The sequence below is a fragment of the Enoplosus armatus genome, chromosome 3 (genome assembly GCF_043641665.1).
Source record: "Enoplosus armatus isolate fEnoArm2 chromosome 3, fEnoArm2.hap1, whole genome shotgun sequence".
NCBI classification, from domain to species: domain Eukaryota; kingdom Metazoa; phylum Chordata; class Actinopteri; order Centrarchiformes; family Enoplosidae; genus Enoplosus; species Enoplosus armatus.
In genome coordinates, this window is record NC_092182.1 from 4,555,227 (window position 1) to 4,572,994 (window position 17,768).

Here is a 17,768-nt window from a genome sequence, read left to right on the forward strand (position 1 = left end):
TCTTTTTTCCCAGAATTATGAGAAATGGCGAGTTTTTCGTGGCCTTTGGCCAATTATACCACAATGATCAGTCTAACACAGCACATACTACAAAGCAGACACAACTAGTGCAGCCCTTCGACTCACTTTGTGTGTGTAATCATTACATATGTCCCACTAGGAGGTGCATTCAGAACCTACAGCTACTACCACTGGTTAACGATGGCCGACTTTTGAGTGCTGCAGGTTATTGGAAAGCTTTTGCAGTTGTGGTGTGACCGCATAGCACAACCTGTGTATTTTCTGTAGGTTTTTACGAACTGGATTGAAGCTCCTGATGTCCGCTATGTACGCAAAACATTTCAACTCAACCCAGTGCTGTGATGTTGTTATAATAATGGCCACGGTCAGCTACAGGAAAAGGCTTGCAGTGTTACGTTTTCTAAGTCTTGAGGCCTGACTTACACGTACGCTCAAGGACTTGAAACAAGCTCCGTCATCAGCCGGTGATGATGACTGAGCGCATCAGAAAGCATGCAAGCAGGTCTTATTTCTCCTTACTGATAATACAGGCAGATCCTCTTGATCAGTGAGTCTGGCACAGCGCCCCACTCTGCTTTCCCCGTCATCTCTCTGAGGACTTAATAATCCACGAACACTTGACATCTTTCCAGTTCATTAAACACCTCAGCTCCAACTCCCATGTCGGAAGCATGAAAAATATGCTTTTACACTGTTTTATGAAAGTCAACAGACTGCGGAGAGTTTTTTTTTTTTACCTGAAGGCATTTGTGGCAGGATTAGAAATACTCGCTTGACTTACAGTCTTTTGCAGTCTGTTTTGGATGGAATTAATTAAGAGCTTTGGTATCTGCATACATTTCTTGTTTACAGAGTGTCAATGAGGCCGAGATCAAACATTAAGGTCTTGTTAAGGTCTATGGAATGCAGCCAGCATGGCATTTTAGATAAGTGTTTTCCCTTTTCGTTATGATCATTAAAGGCCCGAGCTGCGGCAAGATCGGCGCTCCCTTTTAAACTTGACCCTTCTGACAGCAGCGGACCCCTCGGTCCTCTCTTCAAAGCTAAAGGTAAGCACCATGTGGAGCTGTAAGCTCAGCTGCTTTTGTCAGGGACTTCAAGGTAGAGGCCTTGGGAACTCTGTTTGACAGTCCTCGGGCTCTAAATCTCTCCAGAAGCACCCTGTAATGGCTGCGGCACCGTGCTGCGGCTCTTACAAGACCCAGAGCTTAATTAAAGCCTCAGCACAAGCTGGCTATTGAGGCTCTGATCCATGCAGAACTGATCTGGACTATTGTTTGTCTGCTAAGTCCTTTTGCTTTCTAAGGTCTCTCTGTATCTGTCTGTCTCCGTTGATTTTTTTCTCTCTCTCTGTTCCCTGCAGAGGAACAGCATCTTAAACCCAAAGCGATTGATCTGCTGAGCAATAGAAGTTTACAAATGAGCCTGCTGGAACGTTTCCTATCTGAAGCTGTCCAAGTACCAGTGCCTAATTAGCCATTTTTTCTGATTGAAGGCTGCAACGATGTCATGCTCAGCTCAAGAAGCCAGGTTGTCACAGCACCAGATGGTCTCTGTATGACATCCTCTGGACCAGACAGACAGAAAAATTAGATGGAAATGTTTGAACAAGACAGCCCCTCATCCCCTCAAAACCTCTGGCCCCCTGACCCACTGTCAGGGATCCCCCGTCATCAAAGCAGTCACCAGAAAAGGGGGGAACTAGCAGAGATGCATCTCGGGGCCCTGTCCCGTCAATGAGGCTTGACACGGGCGACGTACAGGGACAAAGCAGGGATCACCCGCTCCGAGTGCGGCCACTGGAGCCTGACACTGTGTGCTTTTAATAACGGCTAAGATCAGCCCTGGTGTGCCGTCACATCTGTTAAACTCTGGAGCAGGTGGCCGGCGGCCACAGGGGAGCACTCACAGGAGCCCGTGTACTTACTGTCAGTCCAAAGCAAGTGACAAAGAGGGATTGCAGCCTCAGCAGAGACGTACAACATCCGGACAATACAATATTTTCACTTCATTCATTCAGCCTGACATTGTGTTTATGTTTGCCAGTTTCTTGTTGGGGGGGGGGGGGGGGTCTTTTGTTTGGGCCCCAATTAGTTTGCAAAAATCAAAATATATATGCAGATATAAAAGTTGCCATTTCTGTAAGTCAACTTACAACTGCCTGTGTAGCCGCGTCAATCTCATCCACACACTATATTTATTAGATGTAAGAACGTGACGTCATCATTCCTAACCCTCCCTACAAAGCTCTGATTGGACGACTGTTTCTCCAGCCCGCTGTCAAGGGGCACAACAGTAAATCAAAGACGCGGGCAGTGGTTTAGAGGTCTGGAACCAGGCTAAGATGTCACCGGACTGTTTATATCAACACACAGTATCTATGCTTTTTAAAATCTCTGGTTGTTTTTGCGTCAGTGTGATGAAATACATTGAATTTTTGGGGTATTTATCTGGATTAGCCAAAGGAGTCCCAGAAATCGTAGTATATCACCATATAAAGTTACATATACCGTGATAGAAGTGTCTACCCATATCACCCACCCCTGCCACAAATACATGTCACTCAATAGACATGTAGATGTCGTGGACAAATGGCTCAGTGTCACTATGCTCATGGACGTCAATCACAATTATCAGGTCCCATGAGTCTTATATTGCACTTTCTAGCTCTTTATTAACGCACGCATGACAAGATTCTCAGGTCCTCCACCAACAAGCAAAAAAAAATTAGGTTTGAGGTCGGTGACAGAGATGATTACATTTGCCGAGTACGTTGTAAACTCGCCGGAATATAAAGTCAGCACAATTCCAAATCCATATACGGGTCAGTCTGATGCTTTTACAAGGAGGCTTGGGATGGGAGGATTTCACGGGGCGACCTCGACTTTAGGAGTCTTTGTCAGATTTTTCCTCAAATAAGAGGTTTGCGTCCAATAATACAGTGCTCTTAATTTGCATCAATCAGCACATCAACCTGATTGTCACTGTGAGTAAGAGTTAGCTCATTATGAAACGAGTGGTCATGCACCTTGTAAGTGTTGTACTTGTGGATGTGTGTGTGTGCCCATAACGAATACAACGTGAGTGGCCTATGTGGCCTATTAGCAGGTGTTCCAGCTAGTTGGGCACATTTGAATGATTAAGGAGGATTATTTGTCATTATCAGGCTGTGAAAGGAAGCCTCTCCCAGCAGTGTGTTGACCAGGAGCTGGCATCGCGTATCAGTAAGTGATTTAGACTCATCTGTGGATGCCAAAGGAGCTGTGATCCCTCTGTGGAGATTAGACATCCAGGAGACTTGTTATTGCTCCATCATATTTTGTTTTTGTGTGTGTGTGTGTGTGTGTGTGTGTGTGTGTGATTGATGCGTAACCCACGTCTGCTCTCTCTCTTCCCCTTCTTCGCCGCCTTCCTTCCTTCTTCCAGTGGAGTATATCTCTGTGCTGGCTCTGTTTGATCGTTGCTGGAGCAAACTTGACTTCGCTGACTTGAACAAACAGACTTGGCCCTGGCATGGAGCTCAAGGTGCTGTCAGCCCTCACAGGGAAGAGGTGCACATTTTTATTGTGTGTGTGTGTGTGTGTGTGTGTGTGTGTGTGTGTGTGTGTGTGTGAGGAGCTGCTGAGGCTGGACCGAGAAGGGGAAGTCTGGAGTAGTGGAGTGAGATAACAGTGCTAATGAAGCATGACACACCCCTGGCTTTCAGCCTGTTTGCTGATATTACTTTCCCCATGAACTCCACCCTTAATTTTTACTTATGCCCCCGTTCTCACATCTGTACTGACGGGCAGGCAATGATGCACTGTGGCTGCACTCTGGTCAGGCAATTAGCCATAAGATGCCAGAGGTTATCAGTTTGTGTACAGAGCTTGGTCGCCTTTAGAGGAGGCTGACCATTCATCAGTTTGTTTATGGTAGATTGTAATGCTACACATAGCATCTTTTATTGTGTGCTTATATCATGTGTTTATAGTGCGGCCACAAGATTTTAGCTCATTGCTAATTGTGTTCATTCGTGGATGCTATCTGGTTTGTCAGCACCACTGCATGTACGATATCTTACTGACCTAATGTGCAGCTGTAGTCTCAGCTAAAATACCCCAAATAGGACTTTGCAGCATTGTCTGCTTTCAATTCGAGGTTTTTGCAGATTGAGTCTGAGGTGGTGCTGGGGTGTTGTACTAATAAATCCCTGAGAGAGAAAATCACAGAAAAATGTACATATTTTTCAGAGCTTAATCAAAAGCACAATGGATGAAACAGGTGATTGTTAAAAGGCTTAAAGCAAAAGGTGCTCCAAGTCAAGTAAAGTTCAGCAGCTCCCCGAGACTCACTTCACACCTTCAATTAGGCTCATTAGACCAGAGAGAGGAGGCAGAAAGCAGACTGGAAGGGATCTGGGTTCTTAATTGATGAGCTGTGGATAACACAGTGTCCCGCGCTGAAATCAGATTAGGCGAAAGGAAACAGTGGCGTCTCTTTTAGTCGGCAACTTTTTAGCTGTCGGCAAGCTCGCGCACTGCGGTAAATAAAGGCGGCTTCACACTGTGCAGTTTTCTGTGCAGAACAATGGGTGCAGATTTCAAGACACACCTAGAAGTGTGCGCATCCACACACACATTGAGAAATCATTGGCTGGTCCTTGCGTCTTTTTTTCCCTTTCTAATGAAAATGGTTAGTGAAAGTGAAATAAAAGAGGGATTAACTGTGTTTTTCAAGTAGAATGACCCACATTCAGACTGCCACTCACACGTTATATAGCCCCCCACCCCCCACCCCCTGAAATAAGCCTTCAAGTCTTCATGCCTCTCTATCACGTTGGAGCTCCTCTCTGTTCCGAAATACAGACTTTGAAGGATTCGTCAGAGAAGGGTATCCGAGCAGAAAGAGGAGGCGAGCGCCCCGGCTCTCAAGGCTCTTTTTAAACTGCTCGTCTATAGAGTGGAGTTCCCAGGGTTTCCTCTGCCCGGCTCTGAAAAGCACCGTTCTCCTGGCAGAGTTTCCACTCTGTTCACCTCACTGCTTTTCCCCAAGGAACAGAAACACTGGCAGGCTTTAATGATGTTCTTCTCCTCTTTATTAAAGGATTACGTGGTGATTGAATGGGCCGTATCAAAGCCTAATGTTACACAGCACAGTCAGCGAATTGGTTTAATATCCTGCAAAGTCTTTTCTGTACGACAATGATTAGAACATTAGGCTTGTGTTACTAACACAGGGACTTTTTTTGAGTTACAGGTAACGGTAGTGTCACTATACTCATGGATGTCAACATTACCCCGCCAAACACATCCCAAGTTCCCATCCTAAAAGCCTTTTCTCCTGTAATATTAAAAGTTAAAAACACTAACCACTGTATTGCTGGGTTATGATGGAGTTAAATAACAGTCTGATCTTACATTTTTGCGCATCACACTCACAATACAAAGGCCAACTGGCTGTATTCCGCAATACCAGAACAATACTGTGTATGTGTCTCCATAGCCTCTGCACTGATCTGGTGAGGATGCTAACTTTTTGCCTGTAGACGTCAGACATTTGCCTCTGTCCTTTAGCACAATATCATGTACGTAACATATTTAAGACCACTTTTAAAGTTTAAGTAAGAACAGAAAGCGTGACAGGCATAGCAACAGTAAATAAAGGGGGCAGGGCCCAACGAACAGTCTGTCAATCTAATGATTATTGTGTTCGTTACTTTTCTGTTATCAGGGTTCTTATGAATAAGAAAGCTCAATTTCAATGAGCCTGCCTGATTAAATAAAGACTAAATGAAAACCGGAGGCAGGCTCATACCCATCTACCATAATACAAAGATAATAATGAAAAAGACTGAGCATCACTGCCTGGCAGATAAGCATTTTTGGCAGCAGGTTAGCAATCACTGAATAGACACACACACACACTTGAATTCTCACATCAACATCTCAATCCAGCTCGATTTTCGCTCCATGGAAGATACCGCCGGAGCTCGCGGCACCGCTCACCCCTGCTGCCCCCAATTATTATCCAGAAGGCTGAAGGCTGGCATAGCTATCACATGAGGCGTCGAGGAAAACTAAAATCCTGAATGGCTCTGGAGCAACCTTTAACCAAATCCTGTGCAAAGATACAGGTTTCCCGATTCCACTGTTGCTGCCGAGGTCAAATGTGAGATTTTAATTAAAGAAAATAGGCTGCGAGTAACAAAGCCACAGCTGTGTACATTCCTCACCAGACACAGACACGGCAGACGTGTGATTTAGGCCTAATTAGTATTCCTTTAAGTAGGGCCTTGCTGCCCTCTTGTCATTATAAAATGGATTTAACAGAGCCCCCTCTCGGAGAACGCTCCGGAGGTTGTTGAGAGTAATTTCTGTGTGTCAGTCATCGTTGCATTGTGGCAACATGAACAACAGCTCAACAGCAAATCTAGCCTTAGATTACAGTTAAGGAGGTATCCAGAGCACCACGACTGTTAGAGTCTGGTCTTTACTTCATCACTGCGTTAGCTTGATGTAAATGGAGCTTTCTGTTCCTCACGAGCAGCTGAACCGCGGCTGTGTTAAGGCACAGGGTTAACATGGCATAGTTGGAGAGCCCAGCGGTGGTGAAGCATTGTGTATTGTGTCAGGGGGAGTGTTGTGTGTTTTTTCCCAGTGTGCTGCAAAGGGCCGCTCTGTGTCAAGAGGTGAGCGTGGTGAATGGAGGTCGTGGGACCCCCTCCGCAGCTGGGAGGAGACTCCCCCCATTGAGAGCACTGAGGCAGAATGCTCCGGGCTCAACAAGACGGGGGGGCTAAAGGCTTTGTCTCCGGTTCACTGCCTTCAAGTAGCCCCCGGGATTCCTGGCAACCAGGTTTGACTATTGGAGCTTGCATGCAGAGAGGAGAAAGCACAAAGGCGCTTGTATTCCTCAGCTGATGTACAACACCGTGGCTCGCTGTGGGAAACAAAGATGGTTGAGGATGTGAGGTCCTGTGTGATCTCAGGATGGCTTATTAATGATACCAGCAAAGACAACTAACGGGGATTTTAGATTAGTCTTCTTTCATATTGTGATATAACACACAGTCAAGGCCAGTTTTCCACGTTTTCTTTGCATGAGAGGGCAGTGGTCTTAAATCTCCAGATTGTTGTTTTGTTTTTTCAGCGGGATTCCTTGCATTATTATTCTGTGATAAGAGAACCCGCTTTTCTCAATGTCGAATTATTCCGAGCGAACCGCAAATAGATGAGCTATTAAATTTTGATGTAGAAGAAGTAGAAGTTTAAGTCCACTGAGATGATCCAATTATCCTGCAGGCCCAGGATTAGCATTAATCTGCTCTGGTTATTAGTGGGCACATAGCCTCTTCTTCTGCATTAAGTTCACTCCTTTTCCTGCCTTCTTCATCCACACTCACAGGCGCAGTGCCTTTGGTTTCTGTATGTACCCCTTTAGAGAAATAAGCGCTCAGCTTTTCTCTTTTTGTTTTTTAGATTTTTTGGGGGGATTTTTTTCACCTTTTATTCGATAACGGAGGCAGAAGCAGCAAACGGGAGAGAGAGGGGTATGACATGCAACAAAGGTATTCGCCATAACCATTCGGCTACCAAGGCGCACCTGTACTCAGCCTTTTACATTGTCTGGGTCAAAGGTTTTGTATATACACAGCAGTCACTCCCTGGAGGCGATTTAATATTGCTGCTACTCCTTATGTGCAGCACCAAAGTTAAGTCTGTACCCTGTGCCATGACTCCGAAGGTCAGGAGGCAGGCACGCCAACCGGCCACAAGTTAATTAATCCTCAAACACGGACTTGCATGTATGTTGGATGTCAGGATGAGTGAGAAGGGATGCTAAAAAAAATGTCTTCTTTCTAGGAAAACTTTGAGCGTGTGTGTGTGTGTGTGTGTGTGTGTCTGCGTTGGAGAGACAGGAGGAGGGGGTGTTGAGTCTAGAGCCCCAGGCTGAGATCCTATCAAAGCTTTCAACACACCCAGGAATCACAAACCAACAAATTCCGTATGATGTGGTGACTGAAAGCGAAACCGCAGCTCTGTGTAAACCCTGATAAAGCAGAGGGGCCAGTGTGGCCAGGATGACCCCAGGATGCAATGCATGCAGGTGCAGGTTCAAGTCGGCTAGGCTACGGCGTGTTTTTGGGGGGTTTTACGTCTCCTCTTTTGGTTCCCACAGTAGATGCTGAGGTGGACATGATGGCATTTCGGCCAAAGCGAAAAATCTCAAATTTAATCTGCGCGCTCGGCCTGACATTTCGGACAGCACGGATCTGTGTGCTGACTTAAATCTTCTTTTATTTCATTTTAAGCCTCATTGGATCCAGTGACATATTCTATTGAGAGCATGGACTTTAGAGGGTCTGCACTCATCTTTCATCAGCACACAAAGGTCTTAAGTGGCTCAACCAAACTTAATTAGCCTCCTCTCTGCGACACGCCGCAGCCTCTTGCTCAAATTAATCTTCTCAGGTTAACACGCGGCACCCACTCCACTGTCTCCGACAGGAGGTCAAATTTATCCTCTGCTGAGAAATTACTTAGCTAAATGAGGGCTCCTCCATGCAGCCTCAGCTAATGACCTTGATTAATTAAAGAGAGACTCTTCCTAATTAAGGTCCTATTCTATTTGGTCCAACTGTGACCCTGTAAAACAAGCTGAGGCAATAATGAGTCATTTCTCAAACAGAATATCGCTGCTGAGTTTGTGTGGGCACAGTGAGGCCTTAATCATCAGAGATAATGATTACATCCGTTTGGAATAATTAGCGTCATCTTCAGTCTCAGAGTTCATCAACACCACGTGGAGAAAAAACACCTTGCATCCTTATGACTTCCTTCCTGTTCCTTCTCCATCAACAAACCATACGGTATCTTAACGTGCCGATTCATTTCTCTTTGCCTCCAGGTCAATGGCAAGGACCTCTCCAAGGCCACCCACGACCAGGCGGTGGAGGCCTTCCGCACCGCCAAGGAGCCCATCATGGTCCAGGTTCTGCGCCGAGCCCCGCATCCCAAACTGGTCGGCCCGGCTGCCGACTCCCAGGTCTCGGACATCAGCACCCAGACCGACATCACCCTGCAGCACATCATGGCCCTCTCCAAGCTGCCTCCCTCGTCACCCCCCATGACGGAGCTAGAGGAGTATCTGCTTCCAGAGGAGTAAGTGCCAACTGAGTTCATGAAGAGCTAGAGGGAAAGCCCTGCTAGCATGGGCTCAGATTCTGTCCAGGTCAACATGGAACACTCTTCCATGGACAGCCTTAGAAATGTAACCATATGTACCGAGCATATATACTGTAGATGGTATTTATTGTCCCGGGGGGGGATTTGTTTCCACAGCGCGCACATGTCTTGGTCACGTGAAAAAAATACTGATAAACACAAAAATCAACACGTGGCCATATATGTACATATATGCCTCTACATATATCCCCATATATAGCTCATTAGCCATGAGAGTACATGCTCATAACCACTGATTAAACAACCTGAAAAATGATTAAAAGTATGTGAAACTAGATAAAGAACCTTCTCTTCCATCACTATAGAAAATTCATGATTGCCTAGGTAGCCCAAAAGTATTGGCTCAGCCTAAATCTGGCACACCTCTTGCCAGAGTCATCCCACAAGGCCGCAAGGTGTATTACTTTGTACCATGAATGCTGTTTTTCTACCGTATACCTCGCCATCGATGCAATGAAAGATAAAGTGATTGCTGCTGCAATGAAAATCCGGTCTCAGAGTATTATAACCCCCAGTGCAGGCAGTCTTTTGGAATCTCATAAGCCTTCTGACTGAAGTGTCCATTATCGTATTTCATCGTCTTATCGGTACCTAAGGCAATACGCCCCCACCAAATGCATGTTTTCGGTCGGAAAGCCCCACTCAGGCTCAATTTCACAGCTGTCCCTGACCCATAATCAATCTACACACATAAAATCTAGTTCTACTCTGGGCCATATTTTGGTCCTCCGCTGCCAGGACACTGTTGGTAGACAAGTTTTAAATACCGTCCAGGTAAAGGGAAGTCTAAGAGAGACTGACTGACAGGAAACGGACTTTGAAAACCTCCTGTTCAGTTGCAGTACAACTGTGGTAACGTGTTTCCAGAAAATCCACTTTAAATGAGACGACGCAGGAGTCCTTCAGTGTCAGAACTCAGCAGTGTTTAAAAAGGTCACTTCACTCTCAGACACGATCAGACCTTTCACCTCAATAGTTTATTAAGAGAGCGACACCTTATCTTCCTCTCTGGACCACACTGCTGCGATCATACAGGACGTGTCTGAAGTTTGAAGGGAAAATGTCCCCGTCACTTGAGGGAGATGACAGCTCCCCCGGGGCACACAGCCGCATTAAAATGATGGTTCAGTTCATTTGGATTTGCATATTCCAAAATTGCATCTATTGTTTCTGTGTGTGTGCGTGCGTGTGCGTGTGCGTGTTAGGCCCTGGAGCTCGGAGAGTCTGGCTACATTTTACACTCCGTGGTGGCAGCAGTTGCCCTTTCATGAATAATCGTGGTTTCTTTAATTGATTTCCGAGTCAAATTAATAACACGGCATGTTAATTTGTGATTAGCCTCTGGGTGTAGCTTCAGTATATCTGATTCAAGAGAGATTTCTACATTGAGTTCTTATTACTCCTCATTTCATTTTCAAACTCCAGGGCAAAATTAAATCCAGATTGACAAATGTGTTAGTAAATGATTTTTTTTTTTTTATATGAGTGTGTTAAATTTGCATTCCACTCTTTTCCAGTTTCATTTTACACCCTTTGTCCCTTCTCAGGCATCCTCCAGGACACGCATACTTTGACCCAAATTACTTCCTGGAGGGCATACAGCAGGACATAGAGCGTGAGGAGCTGGAATACGAGGTAAACATCAACCCTCTTCCCTCTCCTCCCCTCTCCTTTCAGTGAAGATCGACATTCAGACAGCAGTGCGTTAACGCTACATAAACAGACCCAAGGTCGCCTCTGTGTCTCCAGCCCAATGGCCCTGCCAGCGACCACAAGTCCTGATATATCGCCGTTATTGATGGGGCACTCTCCCTTCATGCAGACACTGAGATGTAGGCCAGACAGGAATCGAGTTGCTGGTTTGTCCCGGCAGATGCACAACGGTGACATCATTACTTATTAGTGACAGGGCCTGATGGGTCTTCCTCTGCTCCTACGCAGTGGAGATGGGGCCTGGTGGATAATTAGATGGCACAGATAATAGGTCTCCAGTGATGAATCTGATGATGCACGCTAACAATGTCTGGATGAGGCCATGATGAGGCCACGATCAAGCCTCTGTTGTGCTCCTCCAGTGACCTTCGCCGACCCTGACACCCCCCTCCCCATTAAACCCAAGCCACCTACTGTTTGATATTAATAATATCCGTGGAGGAACTATGACGCAGAGACCAGAAAGGTAAAGTCCAGGGCGGCTAATGGCAGATGTGCAGCAGACACACACTGACTAACCCCAGTGTCCTAGAATGACTCTCTGTCTTAGAAAAGAACGGCTGACAAACGATCCAATGGGGCTGTTTGTGTCACATCAGTTTAATTTCATGTCCCGCCTTCATGCCTTATCACTCAGTACACATCATAATGTTTCAAATTTGCATAAGAAAATTTGAAATAATATGTTTTCTGTATATATATATTTTTTTTTTGGATGGAAATGTCCTCTTAGTTTTTCTGCCTAATTCAGTGAAATATTTTGGTTTTCAGCGGATTAAGAGAATAGTTTGACATTTAGAGAATAAGGTTTATTTGCTTTCTTGGCGTCCTGTCAGCCAGGACTCCAGGAGCCATTCCTAAGCTCAAACTTAGCCTATAAAGTTTCTAAGTTTACTAAGTGGAGATTCATGCATCACTAAAGTAAAATAGGTTGCACCACGCAAACTAGTTCTTACAGAGAAATGAGTTGTTAATAAAGTTTTACACCCAGTAACTTCTGTGTAGACTGACTGACAAAGCTAACTTTAGCTTGCTAACTTATTACCTATTTAGTGTGAAAAACATGAATATATATATAAACATTGGCAACTCTCTTTAAGAGAGAGGATTTGTTTTTAAAGTGGCTGTAGGGGTCTGACATAAAAGTCATCAAACCTAGCCAGAAAGTTGCAAAGTTGGCAACAGTTTAATAAAGTCTTTCATAGACATGCCTTAAGTTATAATGGTGCAACCTGGTTATTTACATCACTTGTTTGGAACAAGTTAGTAGGCTAGCCATTTCCCCCTGTTTCCAGTCTTTATGCTAAGCTAAAGGCTGTAGTTTCATATTTACCATTGGAATGGTATTGATTCTCTCATCTAATCCGCTGCAAAAAGAAAAAGGAGTAAACGTATTTCCCAAAATGTCAAACTATTCCTCTAAGATAGTCTTCAGTATTCAGCTGCGACACAGTTTTGTGGGGGGGGGGGGGGGGGTTAACCCTCACGGAGCCACAGAGTCCTCTGCCCTGCTCGTATCTTTATCTGTATCTGTGCGATTACAGGTGTTGACAAGTGAAAAACGGGACACTGCCCGTCTGCCGTCCGCTGCATCATCTCTCATTCTGTCAGTGGGCCTCTGAGAAAGCCAATGGCTCCCCTGCGCCCAGCTGAAAGATTCATTACAGTGATTGATGGATCACTGCTGCTCCGTGATCCCATTTCGCAGTCGGAATATTCAGTCTGTCCAGATAAACATGAGCAAATGTACAACCGTTTTCTTCTGAAAGGGAAAAAACTAATCATATCAGATGAATGGGATGTTAATTTGTGCATGTGTCTCACCAGGAGGTGGATTTGTACCGAGCCAATATCCAAGACAAGCTCGGCCTGACGATCTGTTACAGGACTGATGATGAGGATGAGGCTGGGATCTACATTAGTGAGGTATGTGGTGCAGGGTGGCTCTCAAATCTACTTCAGCAGTAAGTGAATAGCAACTGCTGGGGTTGTCAGCAGTGATGATGATGGCTTTAAAAAATGTGAATGTAAGCCACAGAATGTCTCATCTCAGAGCAGCGACCTTAATCTCTTACTCTTTCACTCTCTTTCCTTAAGATCGATCCAAACAGCATCGCTGCAAAGGACGGCAGAATCAGAGAAGGGGACAAAATCATTCAGGTAAGATCACTGAAATCTCAGCAGTTTTACTTCTCGCCTCACTTTTCGTTTCAAGTATTTTTCGATGCCCTATTTGCCTGCTTGTAAATGAGTCACCAATGTGGAAAAAAAAAGTATTTTACCTACGATTAAGAAGTGGTGGTTAGAGTTAAATGTAATGTTAAATGTACTTCAACAGTCATTTGATTAAAAAAGATGAGGTATTTGAACATTTCCCTCTTTCCCTCAAGATCAATGGTGTTGAGATCCAGAACCGGGAGGATGCTGTAGTGCTGCTGACCAGTGAGGGGAACCAGAATATCTCTCTGCTGGTGGCCAGACCAGAGATCCAGGTAATTAGAAGGTCATTCTGGGTGTGAGCTCAGTAAATGTTAATGACAACAAGGCATTTCACGTTAAAACCTCATATGGTCACTTTTGGAACCAAATATGGGGTCCTTCAAAGTGAGTTCATGCCAACAAACAAGAGCAGGACTTTTAAAAGTTAGACGCTCCATTTTTTTAAGGGGTTAAACTTTTGAATATTTGCATCTAATGAGGCGTCTCTTCTCCACACTGCGGCTCAGCTGGATGAGGGCTGGATGGATGATGACAGGAACGACTTCCTGGATGACCTCCACATGGACATGCTGGAGCAGCAGCACCATCAGGCCATGCAGTTCACTGCCAGCATGCTACAGCAGGTACACACGCACACGCACACACACACACACACACACACGCACACACACACACAGACATGCACAGCATGAGGAGGCAGAGTAGCACAATCAATCTGCACTAACACATATGTTCATCTATAGATTGTTTTGGCTGGGCCAGTTCTGCCGAGGGCAACAGCTGTTCAATTGTTTTTAGCAACTGTCATACGGAAACCACGCACTCATTGTTTTTAATAGGTCCATCTTAAATTAAAAGGTTTCCCGAGTTAGTAGCATTTTTAGTAAAAGTAGATCAATTATATTTGTAAAAAAAATGAAAAAATAGGACAGAATTTATATTTAGTGCCCTTTCTTTCTCCTTGGCTGCAGCATTATTATATCACTCTATATTGATATGTAGTCTTTCTGTTGTCTGTCTTCACAGAAGAAGCATGAGGAGGATGGAGGCACCACAGACACGGCCACGCTGCTGTCCAACCACCACGAGAAGGACAGCGGGGTCGGTCGCACGGACGAGAGCACGCGAAACGACGAGAGCTCGGAGCAGGAGAACCTCGGCGACGACCAGACCACGGCCTCCAACACGCTGGGCAGCTGCAGGAAGCTGACCTACAGCCAGGACACACTCGGCAGCACCGACCTGCCCTTCAGCGGCGAGTCGTTCATGTCCGCGGACTACGCTGACGCTGATTTCCTGGGCATCCCGGCCGACGAGTGCGAGCGCTTCAGGGAGCTCCTGGAGCTGAAGTGCCAGATGAGGAACAGCGGAGTCCAGGGTCTATACTACCAGGGTGTTGGGGCAGGAGGTCAGGACCAAGAGGGCGTAGACAAAGAGCTGGAGCTGCTCAACGAAGAGCTGCGCACCATCGAGCTGGAGTGCCTGAACATCGTCCGTGCTCACAAGATGCAGCTGCTGAGGGAGCAGTGCCGTGAGTCCTGGATGCTCCACAACAGTGGCTTCCGCAACTACAACACCAGCATCGACGCGCGCCGCCACGAGCTGTCAGACATCACAGAGCTGCCGGAGAAATCCGACAAAGACAGCTCCAGTGCCTACAACACTGGCGAGAGCTGCCGCAGCACCCCTCTCACGTTGGAGCTGTCTCCAGACAACTCGCTCCGTCGAGGAGCAGAGAATCAGGGTCCGGCTGGGGCGTCCGGCTCCGCCAGCTCCAACGGCAGGATGCTCAAACCTCTCCTGTCGCCTGTCCAGGAAGCCGGTGGCCCCAGCCGGAGCAGAGGCTCCGCCAAGGATCCAGACGGAACCCTGCAGGCAGAGAGCAAGGAGAGGAAGCTGGGAGAGTCCAGCAAGTCCGGGCGGAGCTTTTCCCAGCCCCATTCACCTTACAAGCATGCCCACATCCCCGCCCACGCCCAGCACTACCAGAGCTACATGCAGCTGATCCAGCAGAAATCCGCCGTGGAGTACGCCCAGAGCCAGATGAGTCTGGTCAGCATGTGCCGGGACCCCATCAGCCCCAGTGACCTGGAGCCTAAGATGGAGTGGAAGGTGAAGATCCGCAGCGACGGCACGCGCTACATCACCAAGCGGCCCGTCCGGGACAAGCTGCTGAGGGAGCGCGCCCTGCGCATCCACGAGGAGCGCAGCGGCATGACCACAGACGACGACGCCATAAGTGAGCTGAAGATGGGCCGATACTGGAGCAAGGAGGAGAGGAAGCAGCACGCCGTTCGCGCCAAGGAGCAGAGGCAGCGCCGCGAGTTCATGAAGCAGAGCCGAGCCGACTGTCTGAAGGAGCAGGCCGGCCCGGAGGACAGAAAGGAGCCCAACATCATCGAACTCAGCCACAAAAAGATGATGAAAAAGAGGAATAAGAAAATATTTGACAACTGGATGACCATCCAGGAACTGCTGACCCATGGTACCAAGTCACCAGACGGCACAAGGGTTTACAATTCACTCCTGTCTGTGACCACAGTCTAAGTCCTGCTCTGAGGGCCAGCCAGAAGAGGACGGACTGGAGTGTGATGGACTGTACATAGGACACTACCAGTTGGGGTAGAGATTCCTGCCTCGTTCAATGTGGCAACATTTTGTAAATAGGAAATAAGGAAAGCCTTTCCTGGATGAACATTTCCCATCACTGCGGTGAAGAGAGGGTCCTTTAAATGACGGTTGGACTTGACATGAATGGGACGTGGCTGTGAGGATGATTCTGGAAACGTTTTTCAAATTCTTTCAATTACCTTTTCTACCTTTGTGCTTGCTCTTTCGAATAATTTTGGAAACAAAAACAGAAAATTTGACTTTTTTGGAAGGTTTTGAAAGTGTGTAAAGACTGCGTGCCATACATAAACAGCCAGCATTTACACTATTTTACATTATTTTGTTCGTACTATATATCTCTTATCAGTATTTTACTGTTATGCATACTTAATGCTTTTATGGAAACAATGCTATTTTCCCGCAAGGTAGAACAAGTAATCCTTTTCAAAAGGACCTTTTTGTAAATTAAAAAATAAACTTTTTGTAACAAATCCACTTTTTTTAGTTTGAATTTCTCTCTAAAGGTGCTGATTTCCCAAAGTTAATGCCACCAGCGATGTACCACCTGTTACATAATGTAGACGACGTCATCACGCAATATCATTGTGTATGTGCGTATCTTTAGAGAAAGATGTGTCTCACGTTGAAATGTAAGTGTCTGTGTTTGTTAAAGCACACTTCCCTTTTGTAGTCGCTTTTTTCTTAGGGTTTCATGTATTGAACAGAGTAACAGCTTAACAAATCCTTAGTTAGCCACACAATTTGATGTCTTGTAAAATGAGAGAAATAATAAATTATTGTTTTATATATGATGAGCTTTCAAATGTTGTGGGAATTTGTCATTTGTAAGAGTTGTTGAATGGCCAAAAAAATATAACCACACAAGGGGAAAGAAGAAGAATCCAAACAAGCCCTGCACGTAAATGTCACAAGGTGTATTTTACAAAGAGACTAGTAACAGCCACTGGCGTGCTACAGGTTGCACTGCAGGAGTGTGACAGCCCGGAACGTCCTCTGAAAGGGTGTAGCCTACTGTTTGGGGCGCAGAAATCCCCCGTCAGGTTCCTTTTGACTCTCATCCTCATTCTTTGACTCTTTGTCTCAGTTAATACTCAGTTAAGACTTTAACATTTATTAACGGACCTGTGCATTTAGTGTAATACGGTACCGTAGAAGGGTCAGAATTTCTCATTAGAAAAAATAAGAATAACACAATCATGTACAAATAACATTATTAGTACCATGCAGTGTGATTATTTTATGTAACACATGAAGACATGCTTAACACAGGTGTTTTCACTTATTTTGGCTAAGTAGACCTAAGCTCGGGTAGATTGGGTTTTTGTAACGAGATCACGAAACTCCACGGCGGTGTAACTTCCCTCTTTCCAACGACAAGCACAGCCTGCACACTCTCCCGCGCCGGCCTCCAGGTCACACAGGTCTAATCAGGCAAATAAGTAGGAACACCTGCGTAGGGCCTTTTTTAAAACGAAATCCGCTTTTAACGATTTAATCTCCTATCCGCAGATGTGTGCCCACAAAAGCTACCTGAACTCTCCAAATCATACCCTCAACAGCTATTGTTTCCAACTACCGATATGTGTATGAATGGCTGATTGCACCGTGACGAACACAGTAAGATCGTTCATAATGTAAAACACCACATAACTTCAGTCCATACAGTTTTATAGAGCAGTATTTAGTGTTTAAATGGTGTTGCTTCCGATCCAACTTCCCTCCGGTGCTTGTCCAACATTACTATTGTAGTGTTTAACACTGGGTAATAGAAGTCCCCCTCGCTCTCTTGTTGAATACGTTTTTAAATATAGGATGTGCATTCTTAATGGTATCACAGAGTCAGACTCTGTGTTCGTGTAAATCTGCCAACTTGTAGAAATGATATCAGACGTCCTGAGGCAAAAAGAAGTCTTGTGTGTGTGTGTGTGTTTCATGTCGGAGCCCAAGTAGGGCAAC

At 45.7% G+C, this 17,768-nt stretch overlaps 1 protein-coding gene across 4 annotated transcripts in view; it reads left to right on the top strand.

The window, feature by feature from the left end:
* The window catches only part of pdzrn3b (PDZ domain containing RING finger 3b), an 89,065-nt gene extending 72,463 nt beyond the window's left edge, over window positions 1-16,602 (top strand). For 3 of the 4 annotated variants that reach the window (XM_070902609.1, XM_070902610.1, XM_070902611.1), the window contains 7 exons: window positions 8,911-9,164; window positions 10,796-10,883; window positions 12,789-12,887; window positions 13,059-13,121; window positions 13,352-13,453; window positions 13,688-13,804; window positions 14,208-16,602. In XM_070902609.1, coding sequence (XP_070758710.1) covers window positions 8,911-9,164; window positions 10,796-10,883; window positions 12,789-12,887; window positions 13,059-13,121; window positions 13,352-13,453; window positions 13,688-13,804; window positions 14,208-15,728 — 2,244 coding nt within the window. In that variant the 3' untranslated portion in view covers window positions 15,729-16,602. Of the gene's footprint in view, window positions 1-8,910; window positions 9,165-9,643; window positions 9,656-10,795; window positions 10,884-12,788; window positions 12,888-13,058; window positions 13,122-13,351; window positions 13,454-13,687; window positions 13,805-14,207 lie in introns of all 4 variants that reach the window. The other variant, XM_070902612.1, reaches the window with a different exon arrangement.
* Window positions 16,603-17,768: the final 1,166 nt, after the last annotated feature.